Source organism: Balaenoptera musculus, chromosome 19, assembly GCF_009873245.2.
Source record: "Balaenoptera musculus isolate JJ_BM4_2016_0621 chromosome 19, mBalMus1.pri.v3, whole genome shotgun sequence".
NCBI classification, from domain to species: domain Eukaryota; kingdom Metazoa; phylum Chordata; class Mammalia; order Artiodactyla; family Balaenopteridae; genus Balaenoptera; species Balaenoptera musculus.
The window spans coordinates 19,046,899-19,067,162 of NC_045803.1; the positions used below are offsets into that span (position 1 = coordinate 19,046,899).

At 46.3% G+C, this 20,264-nt stretch overlaps 1 protein-coding gene across 1 annotated transcript in view; it reads left to right on the forward strand.

The window, feature by feature from the left end:
- The window catches only part of RHPN2 (rhophilin Rho GTPase binding protein 2), a 58,660-nt gene that overhangs the window by 25,193 nt on the left and 13,203 nt on the right, over window positions 1-20,264 (forward strand). Inside the window, exons 3-11 of the mRNA XM_036834258.1 lie at window positions 1,405-1,533; window positions 4,186-4,261; window positions 12,265-12,342; window positions 12,717-12,841; window positions 14,422-14,588; window positions 16,575-16,762; window positions 17,170-17,326; window positions 18,889-19,008; window positions 19,923-20,117. Coding sequence (XP_036690153.1) covers window positions 1,405-1,533; window positions 4,186-4,261; window positions 12,265-12,342; window positions 12,717-12,841; window positions 14,422-14,588; window positions 16,575-16,762; window positions 17,170-17,326; window positions 18,889-19,008; window positions 19,923-20,117 — 1,235 coding nt within the window. The remainder of the gene's footprint in view (window positions 1-1,404; window positions 1,534-4,185; window positions 4,262-12,264; window positions 12,343-12,716; window positions 12,842-14,421; window positions 14,589-16,574; window positions 16,763-17,169; window positions 17,327-18,888; window positions 19,009-19,922; window positions 20,118-20,264) is intronic.

Sequence of the window (20,264 nt, forward strand, 5' to 3'; positions counted from 1 at the left end):
TTGCTCATTGCTAGTATATAGAAAAAAAAATTGATTTGTATATTTTGAATTATATCCTGTGACCTAACTAAATTTATTAGTTCCAGTATTTGTTTTGTGGATGCCTGGGGATTTTATGCATGCAAGATTATGACAGCTGTGAATAAAGACAGTTTTACTTCTTCTTTTCAATCCAGATGCCTTTCATTTCTTTATTTATTTTATTGCTGCTGGCTTGAACCTCCAGTATGGTGTTGATTAGAAGTGGCGTGAATGGACATCTTTGCCTTGTTCCTGATCATAAGGGGGAAAGCATCAATCTTTCACCATTAAGTATGATGTTAGCTGTGGGTTTTTGTAGATGCCCTTTATCAAGTTTTGTAAATTATCTTTTATTCCTAGGTTGTTATGGATTTTTATCATAAATCTGTGTTGGACTTTATCACATGCTTTTTTTCCTGCATCTGTTGAGATGACAATTTATTTTTTGTCCCTTATTCTGTTGATATAGTATGTTACATTAATTGATTTTCGGATATTAAGCCAACCTTGCATTCCTGGGATAAATCCCACTTGGTCGTGATGTATAATCCTTTGTATATGTTGCTAGATTCAAGTTGCTAATATTTTATGGAGGATTTTTGCATATGTATTCATGAAGGCTATGGATTGGTTGTTTTGTTTTCTTGTGGTGTCTTCCTCTGGTTTTGGATCAGGGTGATACTGGCCTCATAGGATGAACTGGGGAGTGTTACCGCCTCTATTTTCTCATCCATTTCCTTTTTTTTTTTTTTTTTAAATTAATTAATTAATTTATTTATGGCTGTGTTGGGTCTTCGTTTCTGTGCGAGGGCTTTCTCTAGTTGCGGCAAGTGGGGGCCACTCTTCATCGCGGTGTGCGGGCCTCTCACTATCGCGGCCTCTCTTGTTGCGGAGCACAGGCTCCAGATGCGCAGGCTCAGTAATTGTGGCTCACGGGCCTAGTTGCTCCGCGGCATGTGGGATCTTCCCAGACCAGGGCTCGAACCCGTGTCCCCTGCATTGGCAGGCAGATTCTCAACCACTGCGCCACCAGGGAAGCCCTCATCCATTTCCTTTTAAGGGGAAAATTTATGGTCTGTTATGGGTGACTAGGAGCAACTCCTTTTTGTCTTCTCAAGGCTAATTCTTACAGAGAGGTCTTAGCATTCGTGTCAGGCAGCTCAATGTCATTGGCTATATCCTAGGTCCATTTATTGGCAGGTGTGGCTCAAAGTGGGGCAGGTGCCCAGCATCCCTGAGACACCTTATCTGATCACATCTGGCTCCTCCATCTGCAGGCAGACCCTCAGAACTTCCCTACAGGGACAAGGGTTGGGGTATCTGCTCACCCGGCAGCTGGGATGCTTGGCTGAGGATGCTTCTCTCCCCCCTCTCTTTTAACAGAGCAGCCACGAACCAAAAGGTACGGGAGCAGGTGCGCCTGGAACTGAGCTTCTTGAACTCAGACCTGCAAATGCTTAAGGAAGAGCTGGAGGGGCTCAACATCTCGGTGGGAGTCTATCAAAGCACAGAGTAAGTGGGGGCAACACTTCTTTTGGATACTTTCTGAGCCTTGGAACATGCCTACATCAGGGATGGTGCACAGATAGGCCTGAGGGTGTGGCAGACCCCACTTTGATCCAATTTGGGGTTGAGCAAGGTGTAGGAATTAAAGGGATGAACCCATGGAGTTTGTTGGAAATACCTGGCCAGTTGGGCAAGAAGGCATTTATTTGTCCTGGGGACACACGGGACATAGTTTTACAGGAGAGCTGTGTGGCTGGGTCCAGGTGGGGAGATGGCGTCTCTCAGGTGGCCTGGGTGGTGGCTCGGTCATAAAGATACCCTGGAAGGGCGGCTGTGGTTAGCTCTGAGAGCCAGCCTGCCAGATGGGCCCCAGGAAGCCCTGCCTTCTTCCTTGTCAGCCTCAGCACCATGCACACGGTCTGACTCTGGGTCATTCTGTTGATAAGAGTACAAAAACATATAAACTGCCTTTTATATCAAAGATTATGAGACCTTTGCAAGTTCCCTGAGGAGACAGTGTGACTGAGACACTTTGGAAATGTCCCCCATTAAATATTTGAGAAACAGATGTTCTAATTCAGAAGCATCCCTTAGGGAGTGTTTATAGGAGACCAGATGTTGAGGTGTGACCTTCAGAAAAGCTCAGAGAGTCTCCCACCCCAAGGTGAGCTACCTTGGAAAGAAAAGTCCATCTTTAAGAAGAAATAACTTTGAGGGGACTTCCTTGGTGGTCCAGTGGTTAAGGCTCTGTGCTTCCAACGCAGGGGGCGCGGGGTCGATCCCTGGCAGGGAACTAAAATCCCAGATGCCGCGTGGGGCAGCCGAAAAAGAAAGAAAAAACTTTGAGCTCTAAAGAACAGTTTACATACTTTTCTGTGTGGGGAAGTGGTACTTCTCAAAAGGTAAGGGAGTCCCAGGGGAAACCCAGTCAGAAAATAATTCCCTGGATTAACAGAAGGAAAATGTTGGGGAACCTTGAGTCACCTTTGGAATGTGCTTTTCCTGATTGTCCCCAATCCTCTGCACTGTCCCCGAGGTGTTCTTCTGAGTCACGTGTGAAACCTCTGCTCCTTTGGTGACTGTCCATGAGCCAGCCCGTGTGTCCTGCCTCGCTTACCTGTGGGCTCCCAGTGCAGTCTGACACCTAATCAGAACAGTCAATGCACAGCTTCCCCCAGCCTATGCTCTGGTATTAAATTCCAGTGTTTTGCCCAGAAGGTCAAAGTTCCTCGAGGAAGCAAGGCCGGACCAAACTTTGGTGATAAATGTAGGATGTTTTATATTCCCCCCTCACCGTACTGAAGCACAGGGCTGTCCATCACGAGGGTGTCCCCCAGAGACATGCAGTTAAGGCCCCTGTGTGACCACGGTGCGGCTCTAAAGTGGCCGGTCTGTCCCCTGTGCATTGGGAAGAGGGGAGAGAGATGTGCAGATGCATAATGACACCTTGCATTTCCATCTGCCCCTCTTCCCGTTTTCAAAGCAGATTGTTTTTTTCTCAGCATGGTTGATTTTTAAACATTTCTATGAGGTAGGCAGGGAAGAAACAATCTCATTGTGCAGATGAGAAAACACAGAGAAGCCGGAAGTTACGGAAAAAGTTATATTAGCGCAAGATGGAGGGCGGGGCGCCCTGGCCCGGGGGCCTCGGGACGCTGGCTGCTCCTGGACAGTCACAGGGAGAGCCAGCCCCGTGGGGGTCAGGCCAGGAGCACGCTGGGGCCCAGAGGAGAGCAGCACGGCCTGGCTTCATCTCCTTCTAGCAGGATCCAGCTTTCTGTCAGGAGAGGGCTTTGGGGAAGCTATACACCCCGCTGGGGCTCGCCTGCTTTCAGCTTAGCCCTGTTGTTTTCTGTCCCCCACAGAGGCAGCTTCAGCTTACAGCCTATTGTCCACTCACCCTGCCTGCATTCCTGGCCTCCTCCCCGGGCTGGGCTGAGCAACCCCAGGAGGTCTCCTGTTACAGGTCAGGGAGCGAAATCCCTGTTTGCAAAACAGAGCTGAGCCCCATTCACTTCCTGTTAGCTCTGCCCCTAAGGCCACTCCCAGGGCGACCTGTTGGGTAACCAGCTGGTGAGTGTGGGGAGAGGAGGTGGAGGGGAAACAGCCGGTCAGGGTCTGACCCAGGGCTGGGAGCCAGGTGCACTGAGGTGTCAGATGGGGCCCCTGCCCTTAAGGCCTTCCTGTGATGGGGATGGGACACCTAGAGGGATACGCCGTATAGGAGGAGGCCCTTGAGAGCCCAGGGTTGGAGGGCTGCAGGAGAGATGGGACCCGCTGCAGTGAGGAGAGGCGGAGGGGGATGGGGGTTGGGTGGAGATGGTGGAGCAGTGAGCACACCAGGCACAGCCCCGGGTGCACAGTAGGTTCTCAGCACAGTTACTCAAAGAAGTGTAGCGACTGGAGGGTTAAATCAGGGTGGAGCTGGTAGGGGCCTCGTGTTAGGCTAGGTCGTTTAAAAGTTGCCGGGGAGCGGGACCAGTTTTGGAACAGAGATGGGGACGTGACCCGAGTGTTCTTTATGGAAAATGAACTGGTGTGTGCTAGCTTGGCGGGGGGAGAGCGGGTGGGGATGTGAGCTGGGCTGCTGGGGGAAGGCCGGGGGGTGCAAAGTGGCCAGGATACGGATGTTCATGTACCTTGCTGTGTTCCTTCCAGGGAGGCATTTACGATTCCCCTGATTCCACTTGGACTGAAGGAAACCAAGGACGTTGACTTTTCAGTCGTTCTCAAGGTAAATCTCAAAGCAAGGGGCACTGGACTCACTGTTTAAAAGGGAAATGTAGAAGTTGTGTATCCCTTGCGAGTGGCCTTAGGCTCAATGTGCCGACTGTCAGTTGATTTCTGCAGGGTGGCCTTGAGCCCCCTCAGAGCCTGTGCCGTCCTTTCAGATGCTCCCTTTCATCTGGTCACTGAGGCTTCTGGGGAAGGGGTTGGAAACCCGGGCCAGTCCACCCCAGGAGGCAAGTCAAAGAGGGTGTATAACCAATTTAGGCCACGTTTTTGGAAGAATAGCCAAAGTTTTTGTCCCTCAACATTTTATTCTGAAAATAGAAAAATTGAAAGAATTTTACAGTGAATCCCTATATATTCACTAGCTAGGTTCTCCCGTGAACATTTTGCTGTAGTCACTTTATCACGTATTCGTCCATTTATGCATCCCTGAATCTATACATCAATCCATTTTATTTTTTGATACATTTCAAAGTAAATCAGGGAATTCCCTGGCGGTCCAGTGGTTAGGACTTGGCACTTCCACTGTTGGGGCCTGGTTTCAATCCCTGGTCGGGGAACTAAGATCCCACGAGCCACCACGCAGCTTGGCCAAAAAACAAAAACAAAAAACAAAAAAACACCAAAACAAAGTAAATACTCGAATAGCTTAAATACTTGAATAGCTAGAGTTTATGGATCCCCCCCCTCCCTAATTCCTGGATGTCTACCTTCTCTTTTCTTTCTCTCTCTCCCCCTCTTTCTCCCTCCCTCCCTTCTTTCCTTCCATCTTTTTTTTTTTTCAATAACAACTTTATTGAGATATAATTCACACACCGCACAATTCACATCTTTAAAGTGAACGGTATCTGGCCTCCCCTTAGCCAGGGTGTCCCTGGCAAGCAGCGGTACTTGTAAGCCCATCTGTGTCTGTCACTGTGCAGGGTGCTGTTGATGTCACAGGCCCTGCCTTTGGATCCCGTGGTTCAGTGGGGGATCCAGGTGGGAAGTGGAAGATGTGTTTTGATGGAGTCACCCAGAGATGCCTTGGGGCCAGGAGAGGCCTCCCCGTGCCTGGAATGCTTTCCTCTTCCTCCTGGCCCCGCATCCATCACTCTGAGTTTTACTGACTCACCTCAAACTTCCATTTAGGAGGAGAAAGTGGCGATGAGGTGGAAGGTAGTGCCTGTCTCTGAGCTTTCCAGCACAGGCATGGTGTATAGGAATGAATCCCAGCATCGTGAAAAATGCTTCAGAGAGTTTTGTTTCTTTTCACAGTAATCCTGTTAGTTGACTCATCTTGGACTGCTTTTAATTTAGAAAAGGAAAAAATGATCATATGGCATTTTGGGCCCTACACAATTTGTCCTTTTAAAAAGCAATTGGTTAATGCTTCAGAAGCCTTTGCACTTGACTTCCAATCTCAATCAGAGACTGCGTGAGTCCCTTGACATATAAGCCCTTTCACTCATGGCCTTGTGGACTGCTGCTTGTTTAAATCCAGGTCCCGGGCCCTGTGAGTTTGGGGTTTATTTTGGAGTTTGAGAAGGGACATTGGTAGTCTTGCTGGATGCAGGATTGCCAAAGATTTTATTTTCTGGGTAGGAAACAATCCACAGCTATATGGCAGCTTTTCACAGGTCCCCTGAACTTTTAGATGTGACACTTGCCACAGGTCTGTGAGACTCCAGACAATGCTCATGTCTGTGGAAATGTTTTAGTTGCTTTTGTAGAATAGTTTCTTTTAAGATTTAGTTTGTTGCTTGGTGCCAGAGCTGCAAGAGTGCAGGCATTTGGGGGCGGGGGGCGCGGAGTAGGTGAAGGAGATTAAGAGGTACAAACTTGCAGTTATATAATAAGTAAGCCAGGGAGTTATAATATACAGCCTAAGGAATATGGTCACTAATACTGTAATAACTTTGGTGACAGATGGTTACTAGACTTGCTGTAGTGATCATTTCATAATGTATGCAAATGTCAAATCATATGTAGTACATCTGAAGCTAGCATAGAATTGTAGTCAACTATGTTTCAGTTAAAAAAAAAAAAAGACATACTTAGAACCACAAAATGTCTGAGTTTGGAAGGAATTGTAAAGGTTACCAAAAAATAAAAATAAAAATACAGAACACAGGCATTTAAAAGGGAGACTCTTGGAGAAACTTGGGAATTTCATGGGCATCTGTAAGGATCCAAACATGTTATGTGCTGAATTCACATTAAAGCCAGTGGGGGAAAAAAAATCACATGTTGTGGGTATGGCCAAGTGCTATTCAGCTGAGGCTTCCAGCCATGTCATTTTAGTCTAAAAAGGACTCTACAAATGTCAGTCATACAAAAATGAGAATGTTTGGGGGATGTTCTGTTTTTCCTTCCACGTTTGTCCTTGAGAGTAACACAGACAGGTGCCACAGAAGTAGTTTGGCCGACTGAATTAGGGCAATTCAAGCTGTCTTTCAAATCTGTGTATCCATGTGATGTTTAATGGTCATTGAAGCTTCATGGTCTGATTTTTTTCTGTTTTAAATAAATGGACTTTAAAATGGCTTCATAAAAAAACACGATCAAAATCAATTCCCTTTCAGAGAATTCACGGGTTTTTTTTGCTTTTAAATATGTCTTTATTACTTTATTTTTCCAACTGAGAACAGTATTGCAAAACATTCAGAAAATATCAAGACACGTAAAGATCCCTCACAGCCACACACCTCCCTCCCCCACCCCCCATCTCCCCACTGAGCTATGTAACTTGCTCGGTACTTAATCTTTGAGCACCCGATCTTGTCCTCTGATCAGGGCCCTGCCTTAGGAGGCTGTGAGACTCCTGTGATCTGTTCAGGCTTAGCATGGTGTCTTCTGGTAGTAGGTGCTAAATAAGGTAGTTATTAATTTCATTCTTTTTTTTTTATATTTATTTATTTATTTGGTTGCGCTGGGTCTTAGTTGCGGCTCACAGGCTCCTTAGTTGTGGCTCACCGGCTCCTTAGTTGCAGCTCGCTGGCTCCTTAATTGCGGCATGCATACTCTTAGTTGCAGCATGCATGTGGGATCTAATTCCCTGACCAGGGATTGAACCCGGGCCCCCTGCATTGGGAGTGCAGAGTCTTATCCACTGTGCCACCAGGTAAGTCCCAATTTCATTCTTAAGGCAGCTTTCAAATACTGTTGTCAGCAGCTCTCTGAGCATGTTGCACACTTTGCTGAATATTCCCTTTGGATAAATTTCTGGATGAGGATTTGGTAGGTCAAAGGTACAAGTCAGGGATTTCCCTGGCGGTCCAGTGGTTAAGACTCTGCGTTTCCACTGCAGGGGGCACTGGTTCGATCCCTTGTCAGGGAACTAAGATCCCACATGCAGCACAGCCAAAAAAAAAAAAGAAAAGTACCCACCAGAAGTGGTCCTGCCTTACATTCCCACAGTGTATGACTGCTTACATTGGGTATCGCTTATCATTTTGATTTTGTGAGGTCAGGCAAAAATGATATCATGACAGTTTGCATTCTTTGATCAGTACTAGAGTTCCCGTGTTTTTGTTTATTTGTCCTTTACATGTGTCCTTTTGGAAATACCTATTTCTGTCCTTTGTCTGCTTTACCATAGAGTTGCTTTTAAGAGTTCTTTTACATATGAAGGAGAGTAATGCTTGGTTATGTACGTTACAAATATTTCTCCCAGTAGGTTCTCTCCTTTAACTTGTTTTACAAGCAATACCAGTTTAAAAAGTATATCTTTTTTTTTTTCCAAACGATTTTATGTTGTTAAGCTTAACAGTTCTTCCCTTAACAATTCTTCCTTGATAACGTGTTCAGAAAGGCATTCTCCACATCAAGAAGACATACATATTTTACTATAGGTTCTTCCAGTGCTTTAAAATTTTTTAACATTAAATCTTTAATCAATCAGGAATTTGTGTGTAAAACAATGAGGTGTAGTACTTTTTATTTTCACCAAAAAATAGGTAGCCAGTTTCCCCTGAACTATGTATAAAGAATCCATCTGTGAGGCTTCCCTGGTGGTGCAGTGGTTAAGAATCCGCCTGCCAGTGCAGGGGACATGGGTTCGAGCCCTGGTCCGGGAAGATCCCACATGCTGCGGAGCAACTAAGCCCGTGCGCCACAACTACCGAGCCCACATGCCACAACTACTGAAGCCCGTGCGCCTAGAGCCCATGCTCCGCAACAAGACAAGCCACCGCAATGAGAAGCCCACACACCTCAACAAAGAGTAGCCCCCGCTCACTGCAACTAGAGGAAGCCCGCGCACAGCAAAGAAGACCCAATGCAGCCAAAAATAAATAAATACAATAAAATAAATTAAAAAAAAAAAAGAATCCATCTGTGGTGCTGGATGCTGTCCATTTCATTGCGTGCCCCTCCCTCCCCCTCAGCCCTCCTCTACCCTGCTCTGTGCCGGGGGGCAGCAGCAGATTCCTGCTCTGTGGCTTTCTGTTGGGTGTGTCCGAGGGGGAGTAGCCAACAGCAGGAGATGAGAGGATGGGAAGAGAGGGAAGTCGGGGCTTTTAACTCCTCAGCTCCCTCAGCTGGGTACCTTTTACAATCCCCCCCATCCCCCCCACCCCTGAGCAGGGAAGGTCCTCGTGGCTGTTGGATGCTCACCTCAGGCAGCCACCTCTCCAGGTTCCCATAGCTCCTTCTCCCCCTTGACCCTTCAACTCTGTGGTTCTAATGGCTCTGGAGGTCCTGCACAATCCTATGGTTTCCCATAACCCTGCCCACATCACTAGATGAGTTCTTCCCTTAAATTCACATCAGGCACACCTGTGTGTGCCCCTCCTTCCTGCCTGGAGCTGGTGGATGCTCCAGGCTTTTCCTCTTCTTTGGAATGCTGGCTTATGTTATATACCTGATTCTCGAATCTGCTTCAGTTTGTTTCTGCTCCATATTTGGTTTCATTGTTTAATCCCTGTGTGTTTTAACACCAATTGGAGCAATCCTTCTTTATTACTATGCTTTCCGAAATGTTCTTGGCTTTTCTTCCGTGTTTTTAACTTCCGTGTTTTGTTAGGTTTCTCCAAAATAGCACTTTTGGGTTTTGACTGAAATTTCATGAGATTCATAGCTTAATTTGGACAAAATCGCATCTTTACAATATTGTACATTTTCATCCATGAACGTAATATTTCCAATTGTTGATAATCAAACAGCAAGTTTTATGGGGGCAGGGATCATGTCTATCTTGTTTAAAAAAAGTGATTTAATGAATAAATGAAACAATGAAATAACTTATGTCTTGCAGTAACGTTTAATAGTTATCTGCTTAATTAATTAAATTAATTTTATCCCTAGGGATATTGTACTTTTGTTATAATTGTGAAAGTTTTTGATCCCCTGTTCTATTTTTCTGACTGGTTATTGTTTGTGTAAGAAAGGAAGACTATTAACTTTTTTTTTTTCTAACTGTAGTATAGTTTATTGACAATGTTGTGTTAGTTTCTGGTGTACAGCAAAGTGATTCAGTTATACATATATATATTCTTTTTCATATTCTTTTCCATTATGATTTATCACAGGATATTGAATATAGTTCCCTGTGCTGTACAATAGGACCCCATTGTTTATCCATTCTATAGATAATAGTTTGCATCTGCTAATCCCAAACTCCTAATCCATCCCTCTCCTTCGCCCCTCCTCCTTAGCAACCACAAGTCTGTTCTTTATAAGACTATTAACTTTTAGTATTAACTTTTTGGCCATTTTACTGAAGTCTTATTAGTTTTGTGGTTTTTTAGTTGACGCTCTTGGAGTTTGTAAAAACACCGTTATTTTGCACAAAAATTATTTCGTTTCTTCCTTTCTAACATCTATATCTTACTTTTCTTAAATTGTTGGCTAGAGAACTTTCGGAATTATGCTAAGTAATGGCAGTGGTGGTAGCCGTCCTTGTCTTGCCCCTGATATTTACAGTGGGTTTCAGCTTGGTATTTTTTATTCTACTAACTATGTTTAAGTCTATCCTAGATTACTAAATTTCAAAGTCAAGAATACATTTAGAATGTATCAATATCCTCTTTGACCTCTGTGAGGTTGACGTAAAGTTTCTCCTTTAACTTCTCATTTTAAGTGTAATTTCTCTCCTAATTTTAAGAACATTTTTACCAGTGTCCACAGTAGAAGTTGACAGAACAGCGTGCTGCTCTGGAAAGGATACAGTTCTCATCCTGGAGCATCTCCTGAGTCATGGCCCTAACGCTGCTCTCAGGGATGTGGTCGGAGAAGCCCTAGAGGAGCTTTTTCCCCCAGATCATCCTCACCATAATTAATGTCACTAATAACATAATTAATTATATTTGAAAACCATTTCAGGGACTTCCCCCATGGTCCACGGATTAAGACTCTGCGCTTCCACTTCAGGGGGCACGGGTTCGATCCCTGGTTGGGGAACTAAGATCCTGCATGCCTCGTGGTGCAGCCAAAAAAAAAAGAAAAAGAAAAGAAAAAAAAGCAAAGTAGTGTTGTATATTCATTCAATACAATCCCATTTTTGTAAGCGGAGAGTATTTGGGTGTATGTGTAGGTATTCATTGAACATATAAAAAGCAGAAGGGACTTTAATGTAGAAAGCGTGTAAAGACAATACTCACAGACACTTGGGAAAATGTAATGAACAATCTCTCTCCTCAACTTTTTGCAGCCAGGGAGAGCCAGCACTTATGGAGGATGTTATGCAAGAATCCATTCTCCATACCCATTATACTCATCTTATTTTTTCCTGTAATACTTGCCTCCTCCTAATATATGATATATTGTTGTGCCTGTTACTTATTGTCTGTGCTCCCTTGTGAGATTATAAGCTCCATGGGGCAAGATCTTTGCTTTGTTCACTGAAGTAGCCCCAACACTGTGAACAGTGCCTGACACATAGCAGGTGTTCATCAATGTATCTTATGACCGAATGAACTCACCGAGTGGTCATGAAACACTGGACCCCGTTGGAGGTCTCACAGGGGTGCTTTGTTTGTGGAAGTGCACGGAGCTGCTCTCACAAAGGTTCCCATCACAGACCCTGAGGGTAGCATCCTCGTAACAGTCCCCAGACATGAGTTCCCTCTGCCAGGAAGACCCTGTGCCCAGAGGACGAAGGTCTGAGCCCCTGAATATCTGTGATGTTTGCTAGAATTATTGAACTTATAGTCACTTATGCAAGTCACTTAACTGTGCTGCCAAGACACTTTTTTTTTAAGATTTTGTTTTTGATGTGGACCATTTTTAGAGTCTTCACTGAATTTGTTAAAATATTGCTTTTGTTTTATGTTTTGGTTTTTTTCGCCGCTAGGCATGTGGGATCTTAGCTCCCTGACCAGGGATGGAACCCGCACTGCCTGCATTGGAAGGCGAAGTCTTAACCACTGGACCACCAGGGAAGTCCCCACTTTTAAATAAAAAATAACTTCAACTTCCGTTTTTACTGAAGCAACAAAAACAACAATTTTAAATATACATAAATAAAATTAAGAAAATAAATCCCACCACTTAGAAAATCACTGCAGTGTACACTCTCCCATAAGTTTTTATGAATTCTACATGTATTTTTTTTTTAAAGAAACATTCATTCATTCATTCATTCATTCATTCATTTATTTATTTATTTATTTATTTATTTATTTATTTATTGGCTGCGTTGGGTCTTCGTTCTGCGCGCAGGCTTTCTAGTTGTGGCGAGCGGGGGCTGCTCTTCGTTGTGGTGCGCGGGCTTCTCATTGCAGTGGCTTCTTGTTGCAGAGCATGGGCTCTAGGCATGCGGGCTTCAGTAGTTGTGGCTCGTGGGCTCTAGAGCACGGGCTCAGTAGTTGTGACGCACAGGCTTAGTTGCTCTGCGGCATGTGGGATCTTCCCGGACCAGGGCTCGAACCCATGTCCCCTGCGTTGTCAGGCAGATTCTTAACCACTGCGCCACCAGGGAAGTCCCTCTACATGTATTTTTAAAGGGGGGGGCACCTTAGACATTACTATTTTACCTGTTTACGGTTTTGAGTCACACCTTACAGTGTCTCATTTTTCTTACAGGATTTTATTCTGGAACATTACAGTGAAGATAGCTACCTCTATGAAGATGAAATAGCAGATCTTATGGATCTGAGACAAGTATGTTTCTGTGTGCGGCAGGGTGAGGAGGGTGCCTACTAGAGCTTGATGAGTCTTCAGACGATCCCATTATTTCATTTGAAGCCTTGTTGAATCGCTGGTGGTCGGAGGTGATAGGGAGGAGCTTTCAGAATCGTCCATTCAACTTGCCACATAAGAAGACCACAGAGGGGACAGACATACATGTCTGGGGCTGGGTTCCAGGACTCATGAGTTCACTCCAGCCTTGCCCATCTCTCCTAGAGTTCATGATACCAGCCCTGGGGGCCTAGGCTCCAGAGAAATAGCGTGTGTGAGCATCTTGCCTGCCTGGCTGTCTGCTCTATGCTCACCCGGTCACCCCCTCACCCCCTCAGCGGTTCCTTTCCTTTCAGGCCTGTCGAACGCCCAGCCGAGATGAGGCTGGGGTCGAGCTGCTGATGAGTTACTTCATCCAGCTGGGGTTTGTTGAGAGCCGATTCTTCCCACCCACCCGACAAATGGGGATCCTGTTTACCTGGTAGGTGCCTGGGCTGGGGCTCTCCCACTCTGGCCCCAGTTGGGAGCCTCTGTCCCACGGGGGCTCCTCTGCACTGTGGCCTCGTCTTCCTAACTGTCCCGTTAATACAGGAGACGTGTAGATAAACCAGTGTTTATTTATGAAGGGAATCCAGGGGGAGAAGGCTCCAACGGACCGTGGCTTCTTGCTTCTCAGAGCAAGTGAGCCGAGGAGAAGAGGCATTTTTTTCATGCTCATTTTATCGCGGGGGACACACTGGGGCTCTGAGGTGGAACTAACAAGAAACAAGATTCTTGTCCCAGATGGCAAGGGAGTGGGAATCAGGTTTTGTCCCAGTGACAAGGGCAGCAAACAGAAATAGATCAGATTTTAAAAACTGAAGCAGAACCTTGGATTCTTCCCCAGAGTTGGTACTTTCCATGATTAGTGTTGTCTAAATATTTTGGAGATGCTATACCTCTTCTCTGAGTTGCTTAGGGCTGTGTGAAATGAAAGTAAATCCCGGTAGCTAAGGGGCATATTCAGAGTTTAATTTCACCACAGCAGATGGCTATTGATGCTTCCTTTTGGAAGGAAAGGCAGATGACTTTTCCTAAAGATGTGTTAGCTGCCTGCACGTGGGTGAAAGGGCCAAATGTGACTTCTCCTTAGTGTTGAATTAGGAAGAAGCTCCATATCTATCCCCTGGTTGATATGTGAACTTTAAAACATATCCTGAGTCTTTTAGACTTCAGGAAGAATTATGAGGGGTTAGGAATTGCTATATTTCATTTAGGAGAAGCCTTTTTTTTTTTTTTTTTTTTTTTTTTAATACACTGTATTTTTTAGAGCAGTTTCAGGTTCATAGTAAAATTGAGGGGGAGGTGTAGAGAGTCCCCGTGTAGCCCCTGCCCCTGCACACCCACGACCTCCGCCACTGTCAACATCCCCCCACCAGAGTGTTCCATTTGTTACAGCTGATGAACCTACATTGGCTCATTGTCACCCAACATCCGTTGTTTACAGTAGGGTTCACTCTTGGTGGGCTACCTTCCATGGGTTTGGACAAATGTAATAATGACATGTATCCACATGATATCATAGTGTCACACAGAACAGTTTCACTACCCTACAATCCTCTGCCTTCCACCTAGGCATCCCCACCCCCAATCCTGGCAACCACTGACTCTTTTTGTCTTTTCCAGAATGTCATATGGTTGGAATCATACAGTACGTAGCCGTTCCAGATGGGCTCCTTTCACTTAGTCACACGCATTTAAGGCTCCTCCATGTCTTCTCATGGCTTGATGGCTCATTTATTTTTAGTGCTGCATAATTTTCCACTGTGTAGCTGTACCACAGTCTGTATATCCATTCACCTATGGAAGGGCGTCCCGGTTGAGAATCCCTATTTCTGTTTGCGCTTGTGGGTGTCTTTTTTTCCAGTATGATCAGGCCCATCGTCTTGCTTGGAAATAAAACCTCATTGCGTGTGCATCTTTGAGTTTTATTCAAGAAATAAGTTTTGTCCATGTTTACCCAAAGGTGGCACTCACTAGCCAAGGAATCCATATTCTCAAAAAAACGTTTCTTTTAAATAGGTATGACTCCCTCACGGGGGTTCCGGTTAGCCAACAGAACTTGCTGCTGGAGAAGGCCAGCATTCTGTTTAACATTGGAGCCCTCTACACACAGATCGGGACCCGGTGCAATCGACAGACAGAAGCTGGGCTGCAGAGCGCAGTGGATGCCTTTCAGAGAGCCGCAGGTGTGTCTCTGCGAGGGCTGCCGGGATAGAGCCCTGGCCCTGCCAGGTGGCCCTGGTACCCCAGCTGAAGGGGGTTTGTGGGTCCTCCCCAGGCCCGCGCTTGGCCTCACAGGCCTGAAAGGGCCAGGCCAGTTTCCAGAGCTGGTGTTATCTTCCCACCAAGAAAATCGCTTATTGGCTCAAACCCTGTCTGTCTCTGTCTGAATATGACTCGTGTACACAGTAGTTAATGATTAATCTTTTCCAAACAAGTGGCCCCACAGATGGCAGTCAATGGACTGTTTCTTTGAACACAGTTTCGAAGAAGAGAATAAGTTTTCTCAAATGGTGGGAATGTAGGCTTTTTCTTTTCTCTTTCATCAGACGTGCCTGTTTGGTGTATATTACTACCCTTGCCTTTCTGTTATGCTTATTCTGAGAAGCTCGCTCACCCAGGGTTGCTCTTCTCTGCCTGTAGGGGACTGGGGGCTGCCAGGCGAGGTGCAGTGGGCAGGCCTCCACAGCGAGTTTCCTTCTGTGCCAGTCCTTGTCACTCTGTTTCGGGGTGTTACCCCTGGCAGAAAACCTTCTGGGGTATCTCACTTTGCTCTGCAAGGCCGTGAAGAACTGTGGCTTTGCCATTTTGGCTGATCATGGAATTGCTTGGTTAAAATGATTGATCCCTTGGGAGGAAACGACACTGTGAAATTCCATGTGGGAGTTGACTTCTTTCACTGTAAATCCTTTTCTGGGCTCATCTTTCTCTCTGAGGACTCTGAAGCAGCTATGCTTGGTGACCTGTCTCTAAGATTCCAGAGATATGGACAAAACAAAGCTTGAGAACAGAGTAGGAGTGAACCCCAGAAAGGAGCAGACAGCCTGCAGCCGTCGCCTTCCTTCTGCAGGGCAGTTTATGCTTTGCAGCAACACCAGAAGAACCAGTCAGATGGGATTTGTGCCGGAGATTTTCTTTCAGCTCCAGGTTGATTGTCATTTAATGCTGTGACACTTTTCTAACACATAAAAAAGTCAGCTGAGGGCTACAGCATGAAAATTTCCACTGGAGTGGCTGAGTTGATCTTTCTTGAGGTCCTGGGGGAAAGCCCGGAATTTATGAATGACCCAGGGGTTAAGTGTGAGCATGCCCCCCAGAGAGCCCTTCCGTCATTCTGTCTGCCTTCTGCCTTCACCTCCATCAAATGTCTAGTCACATATGGAATTTCTCACAAGTGTCCCAGGTGAGATAGGAATGGCCAGGGAGCAGGCTGGTTTCTTTGCTTGATACAGACGTAAATGTTTTGGAAGAGAGTTGCAAAACAAAAGTTTTCTAGCTACGGTAAAACATACATAACAAAACTACCATTTTAACCATTTTTAGGATTATTGTTCATTGGCATTAAGTACAGTCACATTGTTGTGCAACTATCCATCTCCAGAACTTTTTTATCACCCCAAACAGAAACTCTGTCCCATTAAACACTAAATCTCCATTCCTTCCTCCCCTCAGCCCCTGGGAAACATTCTACTTTTTGTCTCTATGAATTTGACTATTCCAGATACCTCATCTCACCCAGTGGAATCATATGACATTGGTCCTTGTGATGGACCTATTTCACTTAGTGTAATGTCTTCATCCATGTTGTAGCGTGTGTCAGACTTGCCTTCCTTTTTAAGGCTGAAATATTCCGTGGTAGGTATATACCACATTTTGTGTACCCCATGTCTGTGGATGGACATTTGAGTTGTTTCTGCCTTTTGGTTATTGGGAATAATGCTGCCGTGAGCGTTCATGTATAAATATCAGTTTAAGTCTCTGCTTTCAATTCTGTGGGGTTATACCTACGAAGTAGAATTGCTGGATCTTATGGTAATTGAGAATCAGATTTTTCCAAAGATGCTTCAGGACACCAGTTTTATATTTTTGCTTCTGTCATTTTCCATACTCCTGAGCAGCATGGTGAAATAAATATGATCCCCAACTAACGTGCAAAACAATTCCAATCGTAGGGGTTTTAAACTACCTGAAAGAGACGTTTACTCACACTCCGAGTTACGACATGAGTCCCGCCATGCTCAGTGTGCTGGTCAAAATGATGCTCGCACAAGCCCAAGAAAGCACGTTTGAGAAAATCTGCCTTTCTGGGATCCAGAACGAGTTCTTCATGCTGGTGAAGGTGGCTCAGGAGGCTGCCAAGGTAAGCCTTGCTGTTTGCCGTGACTTTCGGAGTGAGTGGGATTCGTTGGTGTGGGCCCACTGGACGCAGCGGGGGCTTCCCACGGCAGCTTGCCCGTGACCTGGGCAGCATGCCCGCCCAGGCTGGCCAGAGTGCTGGCTTGCATTTTCCTGGCAAGTAATGGTGTTTCAGATACGGATCACTGATTCCATCTGCAGCTTAGCCTAAAAACCAGCATAATGACAGTGGCCTGATCTCCCTGTTAACTCTGACACTGACAGCGCTAGGAGACCTTGGAGTTGCTCCCAGATTCTGGAGCGACCTCTGGCAGGGGCCGCTGCCTAGAAGAAAGGACTCTTTTTCTGCAGCCCGGGTACGTGAGGGCCCCTGTGCCAGCCTCCTCGTTCCCAACATTCTTTCCGTTTTAGGTGGGAGAGGTCTGTCGGCAGCTGCACACGGCCATGAACCAGGAGCCAGTGAAGGAGAACATCCCATACTCCTGGGCCAGCTTGGCCTGCGTGAAGGCCCACCACTACGAAGCCCTGGCCCACTACTTCACAGCCACCCTCCTCATCGACCACCGGTGTAAGGCTTGCCATCTCGGGGCTCTGGGGTTTGGTCAGGGTTGTGGTTTTGCTGCCTCTGGGTGATTCTGAGCTGAGTGAGAGCTGTCTGCCTGCCTGGGAGAAGCTCACAGCCTGGGGGCAGAGGGTGGGGATCACATGTTGGCCCAGGCAACAGGGTGGGATTAGGGGTTATGTGGTTCCTTCCTGTGGGAGGAAGAGGGGTAGCGTTCCTTCTGCCTGGGATGGAACAGACAGCTTCATGGAGATGATGTTTCACCTGGAATCTAGGGCCAGGACTAGACCAGGGAGGCAATCGCCTCAGGCACGAAATCTAAGGGGATAAACTCAGTAATTGAGATAATATTTTAACATTAAAATTGTAAATGAATCAAAACTAAGGCAAAAAAATCCTTGGTGATTAAAATTTTAAATAAGGACGCAGAGCAATAACGGTGCCGTACTGAGCCACATGGGAACCTGAAATAAAAAAAAATTTTGATCGGTTGTTTATCATGAATATTTTTGTATTAATTTTGATATTTAGAAAATTGTATTAAAGTATCATATATATCTTGATGGCTGGGTTTGGGGCACCCCCTTAAATGTTCAGCCTGCAGTGAGTGCCTCACTCTCCTCCCCGTAGTCTTGGCTCTGATCTGAGGTTGGGTGGGACTTCTGTTGCAATTGGTGCTAATCAAGGCAGCCCTCTGAGTAACGAAAAGGATAACCTCTGGGGCCAAGGCTGCCTGGGTTCATATCTCAGCTCTGTCATTTACTAGCTGGGTGATCTTGGGCAAGTTACTTACCTGCTCTGTGCCTCAGTTTTCTCATCTGTAAAATGGGGACATGAAGAGAACCTATCTCACAGGCTGTTGTGAAAACTAAATGACTCTATGCAAAGCTAAATAGTGCCTTGTATACGGTGGGCTCTCTGGAAGTGTCAGCTGCTCCTGCTAGTATTATTATATGGTTTATTAGGCAGGAGAAGTCATGTAAACCAGCCGAAATACAGTGCTTCAGTCACTGTGGTAGGAACACAAATGAGGCAGCAGTTGGAGTCCTTGGTGTAGTCATGGATGGTTCCTCAGAGGCGGTGCCATTCGAGTTAGACTTGGGACTCTGAGGAGGACTTTTCCAGCTGAACAAGGAGGCAAAGGACAGCTAGAGTGAGAACAGGATCTGAGTGAGCCCTGGAACAGAGGCCGGAAGTGTTGAGGTGGCAGTGGGTGGTTTGGTGAGGTCAGGAGGGGACACATGCCAGGGAGGGTGCAGGCACGGAGGCCCCCAGAGGTTTGAGGTGGGGCTGTGCTTGGAGGTTCATGAGATGGGTGATGGGGAGCAGGTAGAGAGCAGGGGCTTGGAGCCAAATCATGAGCCCCTAGAGTGTGCCGGGCCCCCTGCACAGAGACCTTGGGCTGGATTGCCTGGGTATGTCCAGGGGTGGAAAGGAGACCTATTATCCCAAGTGCCTTGTAAAGCTGGAGAAGGGAACCTGGGGATGTGGTTGAAAGAGGGATCTCTCAGTGGGTCTGCGGTGCCATCAGCCACAAGAAGGGATTTATCCTGTGGTTCTTGTTGCAGTGAAGCCTGGCACAGATGAGGACCACCAGGAGAAGTGCCTGTCCCAGCTCTATGACCACATGCCAGAGGGGATGACGCCCTTGGCCACGCTGAAAAACGTTCACCAGCGCCAGCAGCTGGGTGTGTGTCGGCTCTCCTGCTCCCTCCCTCCCTGTGCCCCACCTGATACTCCCACTCACCAGCAACTCCAGACAGGTCCCCAGGGCAGGGCCAGGAGAGTAGGGCTTCCCGAGTCATCGTGGCCACTCTGGATTCAGAAACCAAGACCGCATGTTTCTTTGATGACCAGACAAAAACTGTTACAGCTTGGCTGGGAAGTTCTGATTCATCCGCCATATTCACTAGACATTGCACCTTCGGATTTCCATTTATTTCAGTCTTTACAAAATTCTCTTAATGGAAAAATTTTCAATTCCCTGGAAGACTGTAAAAGGCACCTGGAACAGTTCTTTGCTCAGAAAGATAAAAAGTTTTGGGAAGATGGAATTATGAAGTTGCCTGAAAAATGGCAGAAGGTAGTGGAACAAAAGGGTGAATACGTTGTTCAATAAAGTTCTTGGTAAAAATGAATAAAAAATAAATAAATAAAATAAAAGGGCTTTTCTGATCACCCATAATAGAAGGGCGACTCCCCATTCCCCATCTTCTCGTGCCACATCTGCCTATTTTTATTTCTGCTTTATTTTTCTCCAGAACCTTATAGCCACACGACCCATTACATATTTCTTTGCTTGTTAATTATCTGTCTTCAACCACTAGCATGTAAACTCCATGAATGCACAGGCGAGTTTTTGTTCATTGCTTTATCTCTAATGCCTAGAATGTTCGGTAAATGTTTGCTGAATGAAGGTTTTATAGACACAAGTGAGCATATTGTGCACACATTTAAGAGGGACTGAAGCCATCCAGGCAGATCCTTCAGAAAAGAGAACGTCCACCTTTCTGGGCGAATCCTTGGGCACTCGGGCTCTCCTTGAGGTACTCACATTGCAGTTTACGACATGTGTCCTGTGGTCTTGATTTTCTGCGGGCAGGCAAGTCCCATCTGTGCCGAGCTGTTACCCATCACGAGGAGTCCGTGAGGGAGGCCAGTCTGTGCAAGAAGCTCCGGAACATCGAGGTGCTGCAGGAGGTGCTGTCTGCGGCACACCAGCGGTCCCGGCTCAAGTACACTCAGCTCCGTGAGGACTGTGACCTGCTGAACTTGATCGATGTTCCCGACATCATCTGTGAGTGGCCTGGGTGCCGGTGCCAGGTGCAGAGTGTGCCATGTGAGAGGCAGGGGCGCTCGGGCGCTCATCCTGCAGGGGCCGGGCAAACCCTCGCTGTGTGCCGGGCACTGGGACAGGGCCACGTGCTGCTCTTGCCCTGGTGTC